The 12322-nt window shown below is 56.1% G+C and overlaps 1 protein-coding gene across 2 annotated transcripts in view; it reads left to right on the top strand.

Moving 5' to 3' along the window:
• The window catches only part of COPG2 (coat protein complex I subunit gamma 2), a 112885-nt gene that overhangs the window by 99745 nt on the left and 818 nt on the right, over window positions 1-12322 (top strand). For both annotated transcript variants that reach the window (XM_075558669.1, XM_075558668.1), the window contains exons 21-23: window positions 10894-10991; window positions 11622-11760; window positions 11986-12084. In XM_075558669.1, the coding sequence (XP_075414784.1) occupies window positions 10894-10991; window positions 11622-11760; window positions 11986-12084 (336 nt within the window). The remainder of the gene's footprint in view (window positions 1-10893; window positions 10992-11621; window positions 11761-11985; window positions 12085-12322) is intronic.

Genomic DNA, 12322 nt, shown 5'->3' with positions numbered 1-12322 from the left:
TCATCGTCATTTTTGTCTCCGCTCTCACCAACCCCATGTCACTGTGCCCTCCGCCCACGCCTCCTGCCACTCACCCTGTGGACTCTCGTCCCTCCTTGGCCTCCACTGTGGGCCCAGGTCCTTCGAGTTGCCATCTGCACTTGGCTGTTTCTCTGCTGTGCCTTGCCTGGCACAGCCCGTGCTCCAGATGTTGAACAGCTGCTCTCTCACCTGAGAGGGGAGGAGCCCTCTGCTCTCAGTTACCACACTCCCCATATTTTCCATACTCCTCACATCATCTCTCAGCTCCTGAGGCCCTGTTTCCCTTCTCCTTCGTTCCCGCACGATCCAACAGCAAAGCACATTCTCCTAGCCACCCTCTGCCTTCTGTCCCTGCACGCCCCCACCTGCTGATACTCCCTCTCAGCCATCCTGTCCTCCACCACCAGCCCTGAACATGAACCCCGAGTCATGACCCCGAGGGCAAACACCTCTCCTTTCATTCCGTTCCCAACACATGTGGCTGTCTGCAACCTCCTTGTTGCAGTCAGACCCCGTCTTTCAGGATGCTCACACAGAACCTTTCAGGAGGCTCTTGTTTTCTCCACGGACGCCAACTCGCACACGCCTAGCCCCACTCTGCGACTGCAGGGCCACCGCTTCCCTCCTGAGCACTTTTCTTCTCAAAATGCTCACCTAGATGTTGTCTTCCTGCCCTCTAACCCCTCCTTCAGCACCCACAAAGCCCAGCCCCCATCTCTCTCAGCCTCCCCCACAGACCTTGTCTCTCTCCTGGTGACCATGACACCCACCCAACACTGGTCATTTCAGGTCCCTTCTCAGCTACATGCGTTTCCTTGTTGTCAACCATCTTCTTGGCCCTTCGTCCCCAAGGCTGACAGTCTGGAGTCTGATGTCCCTTCAATCCTTATGCCCCACAGCTCTCTCTCTCCTCCCCCTCCCCCCCAGTGATTCTCACCCGAGGACGCATGACCCCCAAGGTGACCCATCAGCTTCATCGGACAGGGTGGTTTTTGAGCGGAACCCCGCCCAGCCCCCAGATGTCCTGATAGGCCTACCTTAGGGGTGCATGCCCGCAGCCCCCCTCGGGTGAAGATCACCCCCCCATCCTCGGGAAGAATCACTGCTGTGGAGGGAGGGAGGCCCCCTCGCCCCTGTGCTCATGCTCCCTGTGCACATGCCAGCATTTTCGTCATGGCAATGTGCACATCCGATCCAAAGAGCTAAGCTGTCCCCCAGATCAGGTCTGCCACCTTACCTTGCACCCACTCTGTGTTCCCTGCGTGCTTTAGGCTTACCCCATCTTTACAGGGTTCCTGTACAGCCTTCCTAAGGCCTGTTCTCCTCGCCACCGGGTCTACTCCACCTGCTTCTCACCCGCTTCTAAATGATTTCTCACCATGCGCTTGTTTGGAAACTTGCTACTTCCTGCCTCAGAAACGCGGGTGTTTCCAAGCAGCCTGTCTTCTCCACACCCCCTTGGACTCAGCACCGTGTCCCTGCTGCTGCCACACCCTGCTCCCCTAGCAGTTTCACCACAGACTCCTTGTTTCCACGTTCTGAGGGGCCCAGCCTCCTTTCCGGTTCAGCCATCTGCCTCTGACCCCTTCCTTTGACTGAGCTTATCACACACGCCTTGTGCTGCAATCTCAGGTCTCCCAGGTTCCTCTCCCTGGATTCTATGACCTTGTTTTCTCAGGGACTCCTTCAGCCCTGCATCCAGCTGCCCCCACATGGCTCTCATCCTTCCTCCCCTCCTCTCGATGTCTACTCCTTGCCTCATTTCCTGCCTTCGGCCATACTTTGTCCAACGCCATTTTTCTGTTGCATTAAGTTGTCCTTTCTAATTCTGGATGTACATTTTCTAGTTCTTTACCGTGTGCCCTTTTCTCTGTGCCAGTTTGTCCCCGTTTCACGAAGGGAGTCCGGTTAAGCATGTAACCCCACGTGTCTGTCCCACTAATGCGCATAGCGTTCTCTTGGGACTTCCTGCCATCTTCCCTCCCCTTCCTCCGTGGTCTCTTTGGCCGCCCCACATCCACTTCTCCGCCGGCCTCAGCCCCGGGCTTCTCCTGGCTGGGAAGCTGCTGTGCCGTGCATTTGTGTGCGTGAGCGCGTATCTCACCCATACAGAACTCCCCCTGTGGGACCCTCAACCCCCTCTGCCCTTCCTTACCCCGCACGTGTTCAGGCATCTTCCTCAACCTCCGGTGTTAGCATCATTCTCCCCCTGACCTTTCCCAGCTGATGGTAAGTGGCAGGTGGCTTTGCTAGTCATTTTCCTGTCCCTCCTGCTCTACCCTGGGAAAAGACCTGGGTCGGGCCTGTGTTACATCCCCTGCCTATGCATTCCCGGACATGTCGCAGTGTCCTTGCGCACACACAGGAATTCCCGGTGCCTCTTTCAGTTCAACATCCATATCTCAGTCCAGTTTCATATTTCTCCTTCCCTGCACACTGTGCTCAGCTTTTTGCCACTCTGTTCCTCTGTCTTGGTTTCCAGTCAGTGCACCTCTCTCGAAACCTTTCTCCCATCGCCTGCACTTTTCCCTGGAAGTAACACTGCCCAGGACACTAGCTCTCCCCTTAGGCCCATTGTTGTAGCTGTTGTTGCTTTCACCCAAGCTCGTTCTTCACTTAAGAACTGCCTGGCCACAGTTTTCCTCCCCCTCCTGACTCTGCTCCTCCATAAGCCCAAGCGCACTGCATGATGTTTTCTTCCCATATGTTGAGTAATCGTTTGGGGTAGCATAGGTTTACCTTGTTGTTTCTTACATTCAAAGAAGGCAAACCAAACCTTGACCCGTCACCCTTTTCAAAGCCCACCGGGTGTCCCCAGGCATCCCTGCAGCGGTGTTGGGGGAGTTGGCCCCACACTGTGGGGTGGGAAGCAATGCCACATGAGAACACTACCTAGCGACATTCCGTGTCATTAAGTGTCCAGTCGTGGACAGACGAGCCATGGGACACTATGAGGCTGTCATGGCCTTTTCTTTAGCCCTCCAAGGACCCCTGAAATGTTTTTAAGATATGTAACAAATAGATGTACGTTTGTTAAAAAATAAACATGCTTTTTGGGAAGCGGCGACTTACCAGTTGGCGAGTTGCTTGTGGAGGAGATGACAGGAGTGGCAGAGAACACATTTGAAAACTTCGGGCCGAGGCAGCGAGCCACCCAGAAGCAGCACTGGGCAGGATGGCCGCAGCCACATGCCCTGTCCGACAGCCTCCCGCAGGTGGGAAGGAAAAGGTTTGCCAGCACAAGAATGCCATGTCCCCAAGCACAGAGTGAGGGAAGGGTGACAGCTTTTCCCATGAGCATCACAGGGACCCTCTGTTACAGACACCACCGCTGCCATCCGTGAGCCACCCTCCCATGTGCAGTCTGCCGCTCGGGGGTTCTCACACTTCCAGCTCGTCCTAACCCGACCCCTTACCATCTGCACACGCACTGACATCACACGGACGGGCAGGGCTCCTGAACTCCCATTGCCTGTCTGCTGCCAGACTCTACACATTCCACTGACCCTAGGACAGATCGATGAAAGAAGGCGGGCTGCCTCACGGTGGACCTCATCCTGAGCCCCAGCCACCCCTCAGCCAATAGGAGTCATTCCTACCACACAGGACGAGCCAGTCCATACCCTGTCAGTGGTCAACCCTGATGTTTGAAAGACTTCACCGGTGCTGTGTATCGGGGGTTTCTTCACCCATCCCATGGTAGCCTTCCCTAGCCGTCAGTCCCTTCAGTCGTGAATTTCCTGCTCAGACTTGAAGAGTCAGCCTACTTCAGCTCCTGTTCTTTTTCCCCTGCCTGAACCTCTTCTGTTGTGTACACAGTTCTTACATCCGACCGTATTTCTTTCCTGCACACCTGATCTGCCACGTCTTTCACCTGCTCCCAGAAGTACGCACTGCTTCTTAGACCAGCTCCTTTCATTGCCACCTAGACTTTCCTGTCCTTCCATTGTGACCCTGGGGCCCAAGTGTGGAGCAACAGCCATGTCAGAGTGTCCGTGCTTATTCGAGTAGTGCCTTTCCTTCCTTCCTTCCTTCCTTCCTTCCTTCCTTCCTTCCTTCCTTCCTTCCTTCCCTCCCTCCCTCCCTCCCTCCCTCCTCCTCCTGCTGCAGCAGGAGCACTCCCCTGCTGGAATCGCCCACTCTGCAGTCGGCACTCACTGTCCAACCCTTTCCCTTCCTCATCGCCGCCTCAGTCAGCCCAGCTTAACCCCACCGCATGCAGTCTTTCCAAAGTGCATCCATGGCTGCAAATATCCCCACCCAACTCTGGATAGCAACACTCACACCCCACTTCTTCCTTAGCCACATGCCTCCAGCTCGCTCGCCTCCCTTGGATGATGTCTAACTAAAACCTACAAATCTTCCCCCAAACAGTTTGCTGAACTTCCGATTCCAGTTCCCTCTCAGTATTCCTCCCTCTGGCCCTGTAATGCCCCTCCTTGTGGAACATTTGTCAAAGCTACATACTGTGCATCCCCCCCCCCCCACCCAAATCCTACACCACCTCATCTTACATCCCAGCCTGAGTTTCTCTTCACCCTGTCCCTGCCCCTCCCACTGTGCTGGCTTCTCTTGTTTATCGCCAGTTCTACCATGGCACTTTCAGTTCTGAGCAAACGTCCTGATTCCCTTTGCTTAGTCACCCACCAAATCAAGCAGACCTAGACTACTTTCCACTTCCTCTCCGGCCCTCCGAGGACCACTCTCCTGCTCCTGAGGCACACACCCCTGGTGCTCACCCCTTCCTGCCAGATCCAGAGGGACAGGATCCCATCCCCAGGTCCTCTCCTGCAGCACTGCCACTTCCTCCGGGTCAAGTTCTCTCTCTCTCTCTCTCTCTCTCTCTCTCTCTCTCTCTCTCTCTCTCTCTCTCTCCCCCCCCCCTCCATCCCCCCCCACACACTTTTATGCTCTACTCCCTACTGACATGCCATTCCACTTCATCCTCTTCCCTGAGATTTACTTCCTTCAAGACTCCCTCCCTGAGCAACAAAAAGCTCCAGGGACCAGCCACTCACCCCTGCGCCCCAGTCAGTCACCCCTAACATCCTTAAAGGTAGCAAAGCTTCTAGAATTCATTCATCTTCCTAACACTCCCTTCAAATGGCCCGTTGACCGATTTTTAAATTCAGAGTTGGGGACCAAGGCACCAAGAGCCAGTCTAACCTACCCCCCACCCCCAGGACGTCTGCTGACACCTGTCCCCTCGCCACCTGGGCTTCCTTCCTCCTGCAGCTGACCTGCTTGTTGCTCCTCCGCCTGCTCCTCACTCACCTGTCTGTGCCCCGTGCCTCACCTCTCTGTCACCCTTCACATGACTGCTCCACAGCCTGCAGGCGTCTGTACTCTGCTGTCTGCTCATTTCCTCCTGACCCCCCCCCCCACCTATGGGTCATCCAAACACAGGCAGCGCTACCTTCTGGATCCTCTCTGGTACCAAGCATGCACTGCTCAGCCCCCTGCTGCGTGCATCTGCCCTCGTCCACCCGACACTCTCATAGGTCAGCCACTCCATTTCTCACCATGTGGACCTGGCCCACAGCTAATGCTATTTGCCCAGCACAGTGTCCTAGACAGAAAAGCCCCATAGCCCTGCCCTCGCCCCACCACGTGTTTCCTTCCTCTCCTTGCTAGGGCAGAGCTCGGGCCAGTGCCCCTCTCTCGTTTCCCAGGGTACCCGCCTGGCCTAGGAGTGCTTGCTGTTTCCCACACATCCATCCTCGCTCCTGCTGGAGCACCCAGCCTGCTCTTTGGCTCTCTGCTCCTCTGATGTTTCTCAGGTAGCTTTCCTCGGGTAGGGAGCCCGGGTGGGGCTGTGGTTAGGTGCTCGGCTGCTAGCCAAGAGGTTGGGGTTTGGCCGCACCAGTGGCTCGGTGAGAAGACCTGACGGCAGACTCCCGTGAAGACGGATGCCTAGGTGGCCACAGGGCACTCCCACTCTGCCTGTAGGGTCACTGAGTTGGAACGGACTCCCTGGCGCCCAGTGACAAGTCCTCAGTTGCTCCCCTCACTCCCCTCTGACTAATAGGGGACCCTCCGTTTCGCAGTCCATCTCCACCAACCTTGTCCTTGCACTCAGTCTTCCCGGGTGCCCTTGCAAGATTCGGCCTGTGTGTCTTACCCGTGATGGAGTCCCTTCCCTCCTGATACTCTCTCCCCCTCATGCACAACCAACCCTCGACTCTGCAGACAGGCCACCCTGAGGTGCCTTCCGACCTCTCCCCTTCCTGTCAGGACCTTGGCCGACATTTACTGCCAGGTTTCTCCAGCCAGCGTCAGTGGCAGTGAGTTCTGCGTCAACATTAAGTGGTACCTTCTTTGCCTTCCGCATCCTTCCTTCCATGACTCTTTCCTGAGCACGCACCGATCTAACAAACAGGTGCGCTCTTGAGCTGGGCTCCCACTAGGATCTCCAGCCCAGTAGGGTCATCCATTCCACAGACAAACTGTCTGCAAGGTTGCTCCCCTTGGCTTTGTATCGGGGTCATCTTAGCCCATCTCCTCCTGGTCACCTTTCCCACCACCGCTTCCTGTTCCTTTCCAGGCCTGCGGTTCTTTCCCTACTGTGAACACTGCCTTCAGAAGCCTCCCCCCCACCCCCCGCCCCAGTGGTAGAGCAGACAGGCCCATTCAGTGAGCTCACAGAATCTCCCGGGCCAGAGCGCATGTCTCAGGTTAGCAGCCTGTTGCCACTCTACTGCTCTTCATCCAGTGCTTCCTCTCGCTCTCCTCGTAGTCACTCATGGTCTGCGGGCAGGGTCCTGTCCTGGCAGCCATCCAATGGCTCTCCCTTCTGCAGGCTCCCCCCCTGCGCCCTGATGAGTGCTCAAGAAACTCCTCCCTTGCCTATTGTGTGCTGCCAAGGCAAGTCCAACTCTGACCTGCTGGGACAGCGTCAGCTGCCACGCGGGGTTCCCCCGGCTGTCCCCCCGTGACGGGCATGCTGCCAGATCTCTTCTCCCAAGGAGCCGCTGGTGCCTGCAAACTACCAGCCTCATGGTTGGCAGTTGAACGCATCCCCACTGCACCACCAGCGCCCCTCTTGCTTGACCTACACAGCCTCTGACCTACTCGGTCGGCTTTGTATCCTCCCAGGATCCTGTCGTCTTTCCTCCCCAGTCTCCCCATCCCTCCGCACGGCCAGCAGTGACAGCCATTTCTTTCCTGTTAGTCCTGACCTCTGTCGGGTTCCTGCCGCCGCCACGGCTCCCCTAACATCCTCCCCATGGACACGCTCCCTCTCCAGACTATCGACCACACTCCCTGCTTCACGTGTCACATGTCGACCCATAGCACACACTCCTCACTCCGTCTATGTGCAGCCCCCCGTTTCTTCACATTCTCACCCCTTCTTTGGTTGCAATCTAGCTTAGCTCTGACATCCCTCCTCCTGGCCCCGTGGAACACCCTCCCCTCCCCGGATGCTGCCCTCCAGCCTAAATCCTCCATGCTCCCATCACGTCAGGTAGGGCCCTCCTTCCCCTCCCCTTTCCCCTCTGGTCTTTGCGTACGAGTCTCCCTGAGGCTGTCCTGTCCTTGCTGCCCAACACAGTCCACTCTCCATCTCTCTAGCAGGCATGGCTGCAGGATCCTTCTCTGCAGAGAAGAGATGCCACCTCGCCCCTCGTCTGCACCCACTTCCCCTCTCGTAGCCATAGCCCAATCTCTGCACACAGTGCCTGCCCAGACCCCAGCCTACTACAACTGGGAAGCTGTCTGCAGCAGCTCTTACTAGTGCTAAAAAACCCTTCCTGTCCCCCCAGTCCTGTGATGCACAACCCTCCCCTCCCCGGCCCCCGGCCCCCACCTTTGTTCTCACACGATGGCCTTTACATGCCCACCGTCACGGGGGAGGCCTGTGGAGAGCTCACAGGAGCTCTGCCCCGCCCTGCTGCTCTCCCCTGCGAGCCCAAGCTTACTGTCTCATCCCTTCATGACGTGATGCCTGCCATTCCTCCGTGACACCTCACTCAAGGGCCAACAACCCCAATGGTCCTTTGCTGTGCCTTCCTGCTTCTCCTTGGACTCGTCCCAGAGACACGCCTTAGCGCCACACCCTTTGCTGGGTGGTGTGCACCTGTGTGGGGCCCTCACTGCTCGCCCTTGTTGGCTCTCCAACCCCCGGTGCTGCACACACACCTTTGGTTTGCCTGCCCACTGTGGGCTTCCGCAGTCAGCCTGTGCCTCCTGTCCACCCTCTCACCTCCTTTCTGACCCTGCACCACGCTGGCCACATCCTTCTTTAGTCCTTATGCCAAGAAAGTGTTCCGGAATCGCCTCGGAACCCCGCACCGTACTTAGTCACAGGCTGCCCTCCAGTGGTTGAGCCCTGGCAGCTCTCTGCCTGATTCCCCACGGCATGCCCTCACTCCAGGCCAGCCCCCCCCACCCCCCCACCCCTCAGCCCTGCGCTCCCTCCCAGCACCCATCTTTCTCTTGGTCTGAATGCTTTTCAGACCCACCACCTCAGGAACACTTCCCTCTCCATCAGTCCTCACCAGACAAGCCTCGCAATGCATGTGCATCTCCAGAATACATTTCTGGGGTCCCCCGCCCTGCTGTCATGGGACGCTCCCCTTTGGATTATGGCAGTGGATTCAGTATATTCTGTGGCCCCAGAAAGACCCTCTGTTCCCACCCAGGGTCAGCGATTCTCTCTGGGCCACCACACTGGTAGATTGCTACCAACAGATTTCATTAGGGTTCATCCAGAGGCCTGGAACCTCCCCTCCATTGCATCAGCCATGCCTTTTAATTCAAAGTCGCCCTCCCTCCTCATGGCCTTTCCTCCATGACCCGCCCTGTCCTGTGGCACTTGCTTACATGTGAGCACCTTCTGACTGCCTCCACAGAATCCAACTAGTTTGCCCAGGTGTGTGAGCCACTGCTGTTCCTGGTTTCTCATCCCTCGCCCCTGCTTTCTGTACCTCGTTGAGCCCGACCAAACTGGGACACACGTCGTTTTCAGTTCAGGAGGGTCTATCCTGCCTGCTCAGTCTGACTTGATCATGCATGACCTTGGTCCTTACAATCATCTTGTATCTCGCTTTATTTTTTTCCCCCAAATACCTCAGCTGACATGCTCTGGGTCAATCTGTCTGAACGTCCTTCTTCCTCTTTGCCCCCCTCCCCAGCCACTTAGCAACCAACTGACATCCCGTTTCTGCAGGCTCTACTGCATCCACTTGCTCGCTCTCTCTTTCTTCAGACCTTCTCTGCCTGAAGTCCCACCAGGGGTGAGGCCTCATTTAGTTGACCTGTAACCTTCCCCCTCTCAACCACTTCGGCCCACCAGGGCCTGCTTGGAATTGTATGGTCTTCCTTTGACACCCCCCCCCCTTTCCTAACAGAAGTCTCATCTCAGAACCCCCACACTGGCACACCTGTTGTTTCCAGACTACCCTATGGCCTCTGACCACCTCCTCTTGGCCCAGGCAACCTTTCTCTGCTAGCCAAGCTCTCACTTCTCTTTTGAGATCCAAACTTAAAGACTAGTACACCCTCGCACGTGGTTATGATTTTCCCAGATAGCTCGAGGGTGATGCCGTACCCTCATCAGTCTCGCGTGTACACTCTTAACTCTCCAGCGACGCCTGGAGTCAGAGGCCATCTGTCAGTCATCGTTTTAGAGAAGCGTCTGGCAGTGAGCGTACACCTTCACATGGAACATCAACATGGCTACATTCACTGTGCATTTGGCTGGAGGATGGATGGATGGATGGATGGATGGATGGATGGATGGATGGATGGATGGATGGATGGACGGATGGACGGATGGACGGATGGATGGATGGATACGGCTGGTGAGGGTTTAAAGTCTAGATTGAGCAGGGGAACATCTCACTACCCAACTTTGCCCTTCACGGTCTTCGTATCTGAGTATGTTCTTTCCTCTCCTTGCTATCCTTGAGATAGGTTTCGAACTCCCAATTTCTAGGAACGATCATATAGAGAAGCCTTTTCTAGGCACCCTCGTGGCATGATGATTCAAGGGCTCAGCTGCTAACTGGAAGGTCAGCAGTTTGAACCCACCAGCTGCTCCAGGAGAGAGAAGGTGGGGCAGCCTGCTTCCATTAAAAGTTTCAGCCTTGCAAACCCAATAGGCAGCCCCACTCTTGTCCCATAGGGTCGCTGCCGTGTTGGGGGGCGCATCCGCAGCAGCGGACTGAAGCCACCTAGGCCACGCCCCAAATTGGTTCCTTCCTCCCTGCTTGCTACATAATTTGCTCCTTCAGAGTTTCAGAAGCCAGTCTTACTTCCTTCACCAAGACAGAACTTTCTAGACATGTGGCCCACCCTCCTTTCCTAGTACCCCATCCTCTTAAAGCATAGTTGCCCACTTGATTTTTCATGTAAAGCATCCAGTTTATTTTCATTAGAACCTCATACTTAACCTGCTCGCGGTCAGCTAAAATTTGCCATCCAGCGAGCTCCGTCCATCAGGCCATCCGTGGGCCCGCTGTGCAGCCCCCGCCTGAAGTGGGCATGGCATGGGCTCAGCGTGGGTGTGACTGCGATGTACTTGGTCAGGCTTTTTGCCGCTCCTCAGCCCCTGTACCACTGGTTCTGGGATTTTCCAGTCTGCCTATCCTTTTGACGGCCATGCCACAAAAAAAACCAAAAACCCCAAAAGGATGTCCCCAAAACAAAAATGGCCTTTTGCCCTGGCCCTCTTTTGTATACTATTCCACAAAAGAGACTAACTAGATCTTGAGAAGGCCAGGCTTTGTGAAATCTCCCCTGTGGCCAGCAGAGCGTGGTGTCAGGAGCAGATAGGCTGCCCAGGGCCCAGCTGGAAACTCGAGGCCATGCTGCCTCCGTGACCCAGCCTCCCTCCCCACCCCCCGTCTCTCCCCCTCTCCCCTGCCCCAGTCACATGCACCTTCAGCTGCACCATGAAGTTCACAGTCCGGGACTGTGACCCCAACAGCGGCGTCCCGGATGAGGATGGCTATGACGATGAGTATGTGGTGAGTTGACCCTGGGCCCGGGCGGGGCTCCAGCTGGAGGATGCACGTGACATGAATGGTGGGTGGGTTTGTCGTCTTCTCAAAACAGATCACGATGGAAGCCTGGGACTCAGGCTCCTCTGGGGGGGCCGTGTCGCATCGCATTTCAGAGGGGGCTTTGCCACTGCATGGCTAACTAAGGGACAGAGCTATACCCCACCCCCTCGTTGTTTCTAGTGGGGAGGATGACGGCAAGTCTCCACATGGTGGCCATTGAGATCCGCTTTATTCCAAGTGTGTGTCTGGTGCAGTAGCCGTCCACCTGCTTATAATCTAGCCAGATCCTGAGCTGGAAGGCCTGCCCAGTCTGGAATGGGGCAGGGGCGCGCATTCGGACGGTTACATCTGCCTGCCTGTGAACGGGAAGCCCAGGTGCCTTTTTCCCACTGGGCTCTGGGTGTTGATATGACTGTGGCTCTTGCCCAGTGACTTCCTCTTTTTGCTAAGGCCTATAGCAGTAAACTTATCCAGACTAGAGAATTTAAAGGATTTGTCCTACGTTCCTCCCGCAAAGGGTGTGACATTAACCAGTGCCTTCATCTTCCCGCTGAACGAGGACATAGTGCATTGACCCTGCTTGTCACCCACCAGCTGGAAGATCTCGAAGTCACCATGTCGGACCACATTCAGAAGGTGCTGAAGCCCAACTTTGCTGCAGCCTGGGAGGAGGTGGGCGATACTTTTGAGAAAGAGGAGACCTTTGCCCTCAGCTCTACCAAAACCCTCGCAGGTGAGACCCGCTTCACCCTCTACCCATGGGTATGATGGGCTGTTACATCTGAGCTAGGCCAGAGGACTCCCGTGCCTTCATGGCATCTTGAATCACCTCCCTCTGTAGACCAGGACCACCTCTGGCATCTAACCTTACTGACGCCACCAGTTTCTGTTGGCGTAGTCTCCTTCCTCCCACCCCTTGCCAATCCTCACCAGGGCCTCTCTAACACTGTCCCCACAGAAGCCGTCAGCAACATCATCACCTTCCTGGGCATGCAGCCGTGTGAGAGGTCAGACAGAGTCCCTGAGAACAAGAACTCCCACGCTCTCTACCTGGCAGGTAAGCCCCATCGTGAGCTGCAGGCAGAGGAAGAAGGAAGGGGTCTCAGAGACATCACTCGTCCGTCCCACTATCATCCAGCACCCTGCCCACAGCTTGAGTTCTGGTTGGACGCCCAGCCAAATTGAAACCCCTTTTGTAGCAGCAGCGTTGATTTACATATTACTCTTAGGGGGTTCTTTTCCACGCTCTCTGGTCTGAACCACTTACTGAACTCCACTCTAGATCCCAGTGCCAG

The sequence above is a fragment of the Tenrec ecaudatus genome, chromosome 9 (assembly GCF_050624435.1).
Source record: "Tenrec ecaudatus isolate mTenEca1 chromosome 9, mTenEca1.hap1, whole genome shotgun sequence".
In the NCBI taxonomy this organism is placed as follows: domain Eukaryota; kingdom Metazoa; phylum Chordata; class Mammalia; order Afrosoricida; family Tenrecidae; genus Tenrec; species Tenrec ecaudatus.
This window is presented reverse-complemented; position numbering and strand designations above follow the sequence as displayed.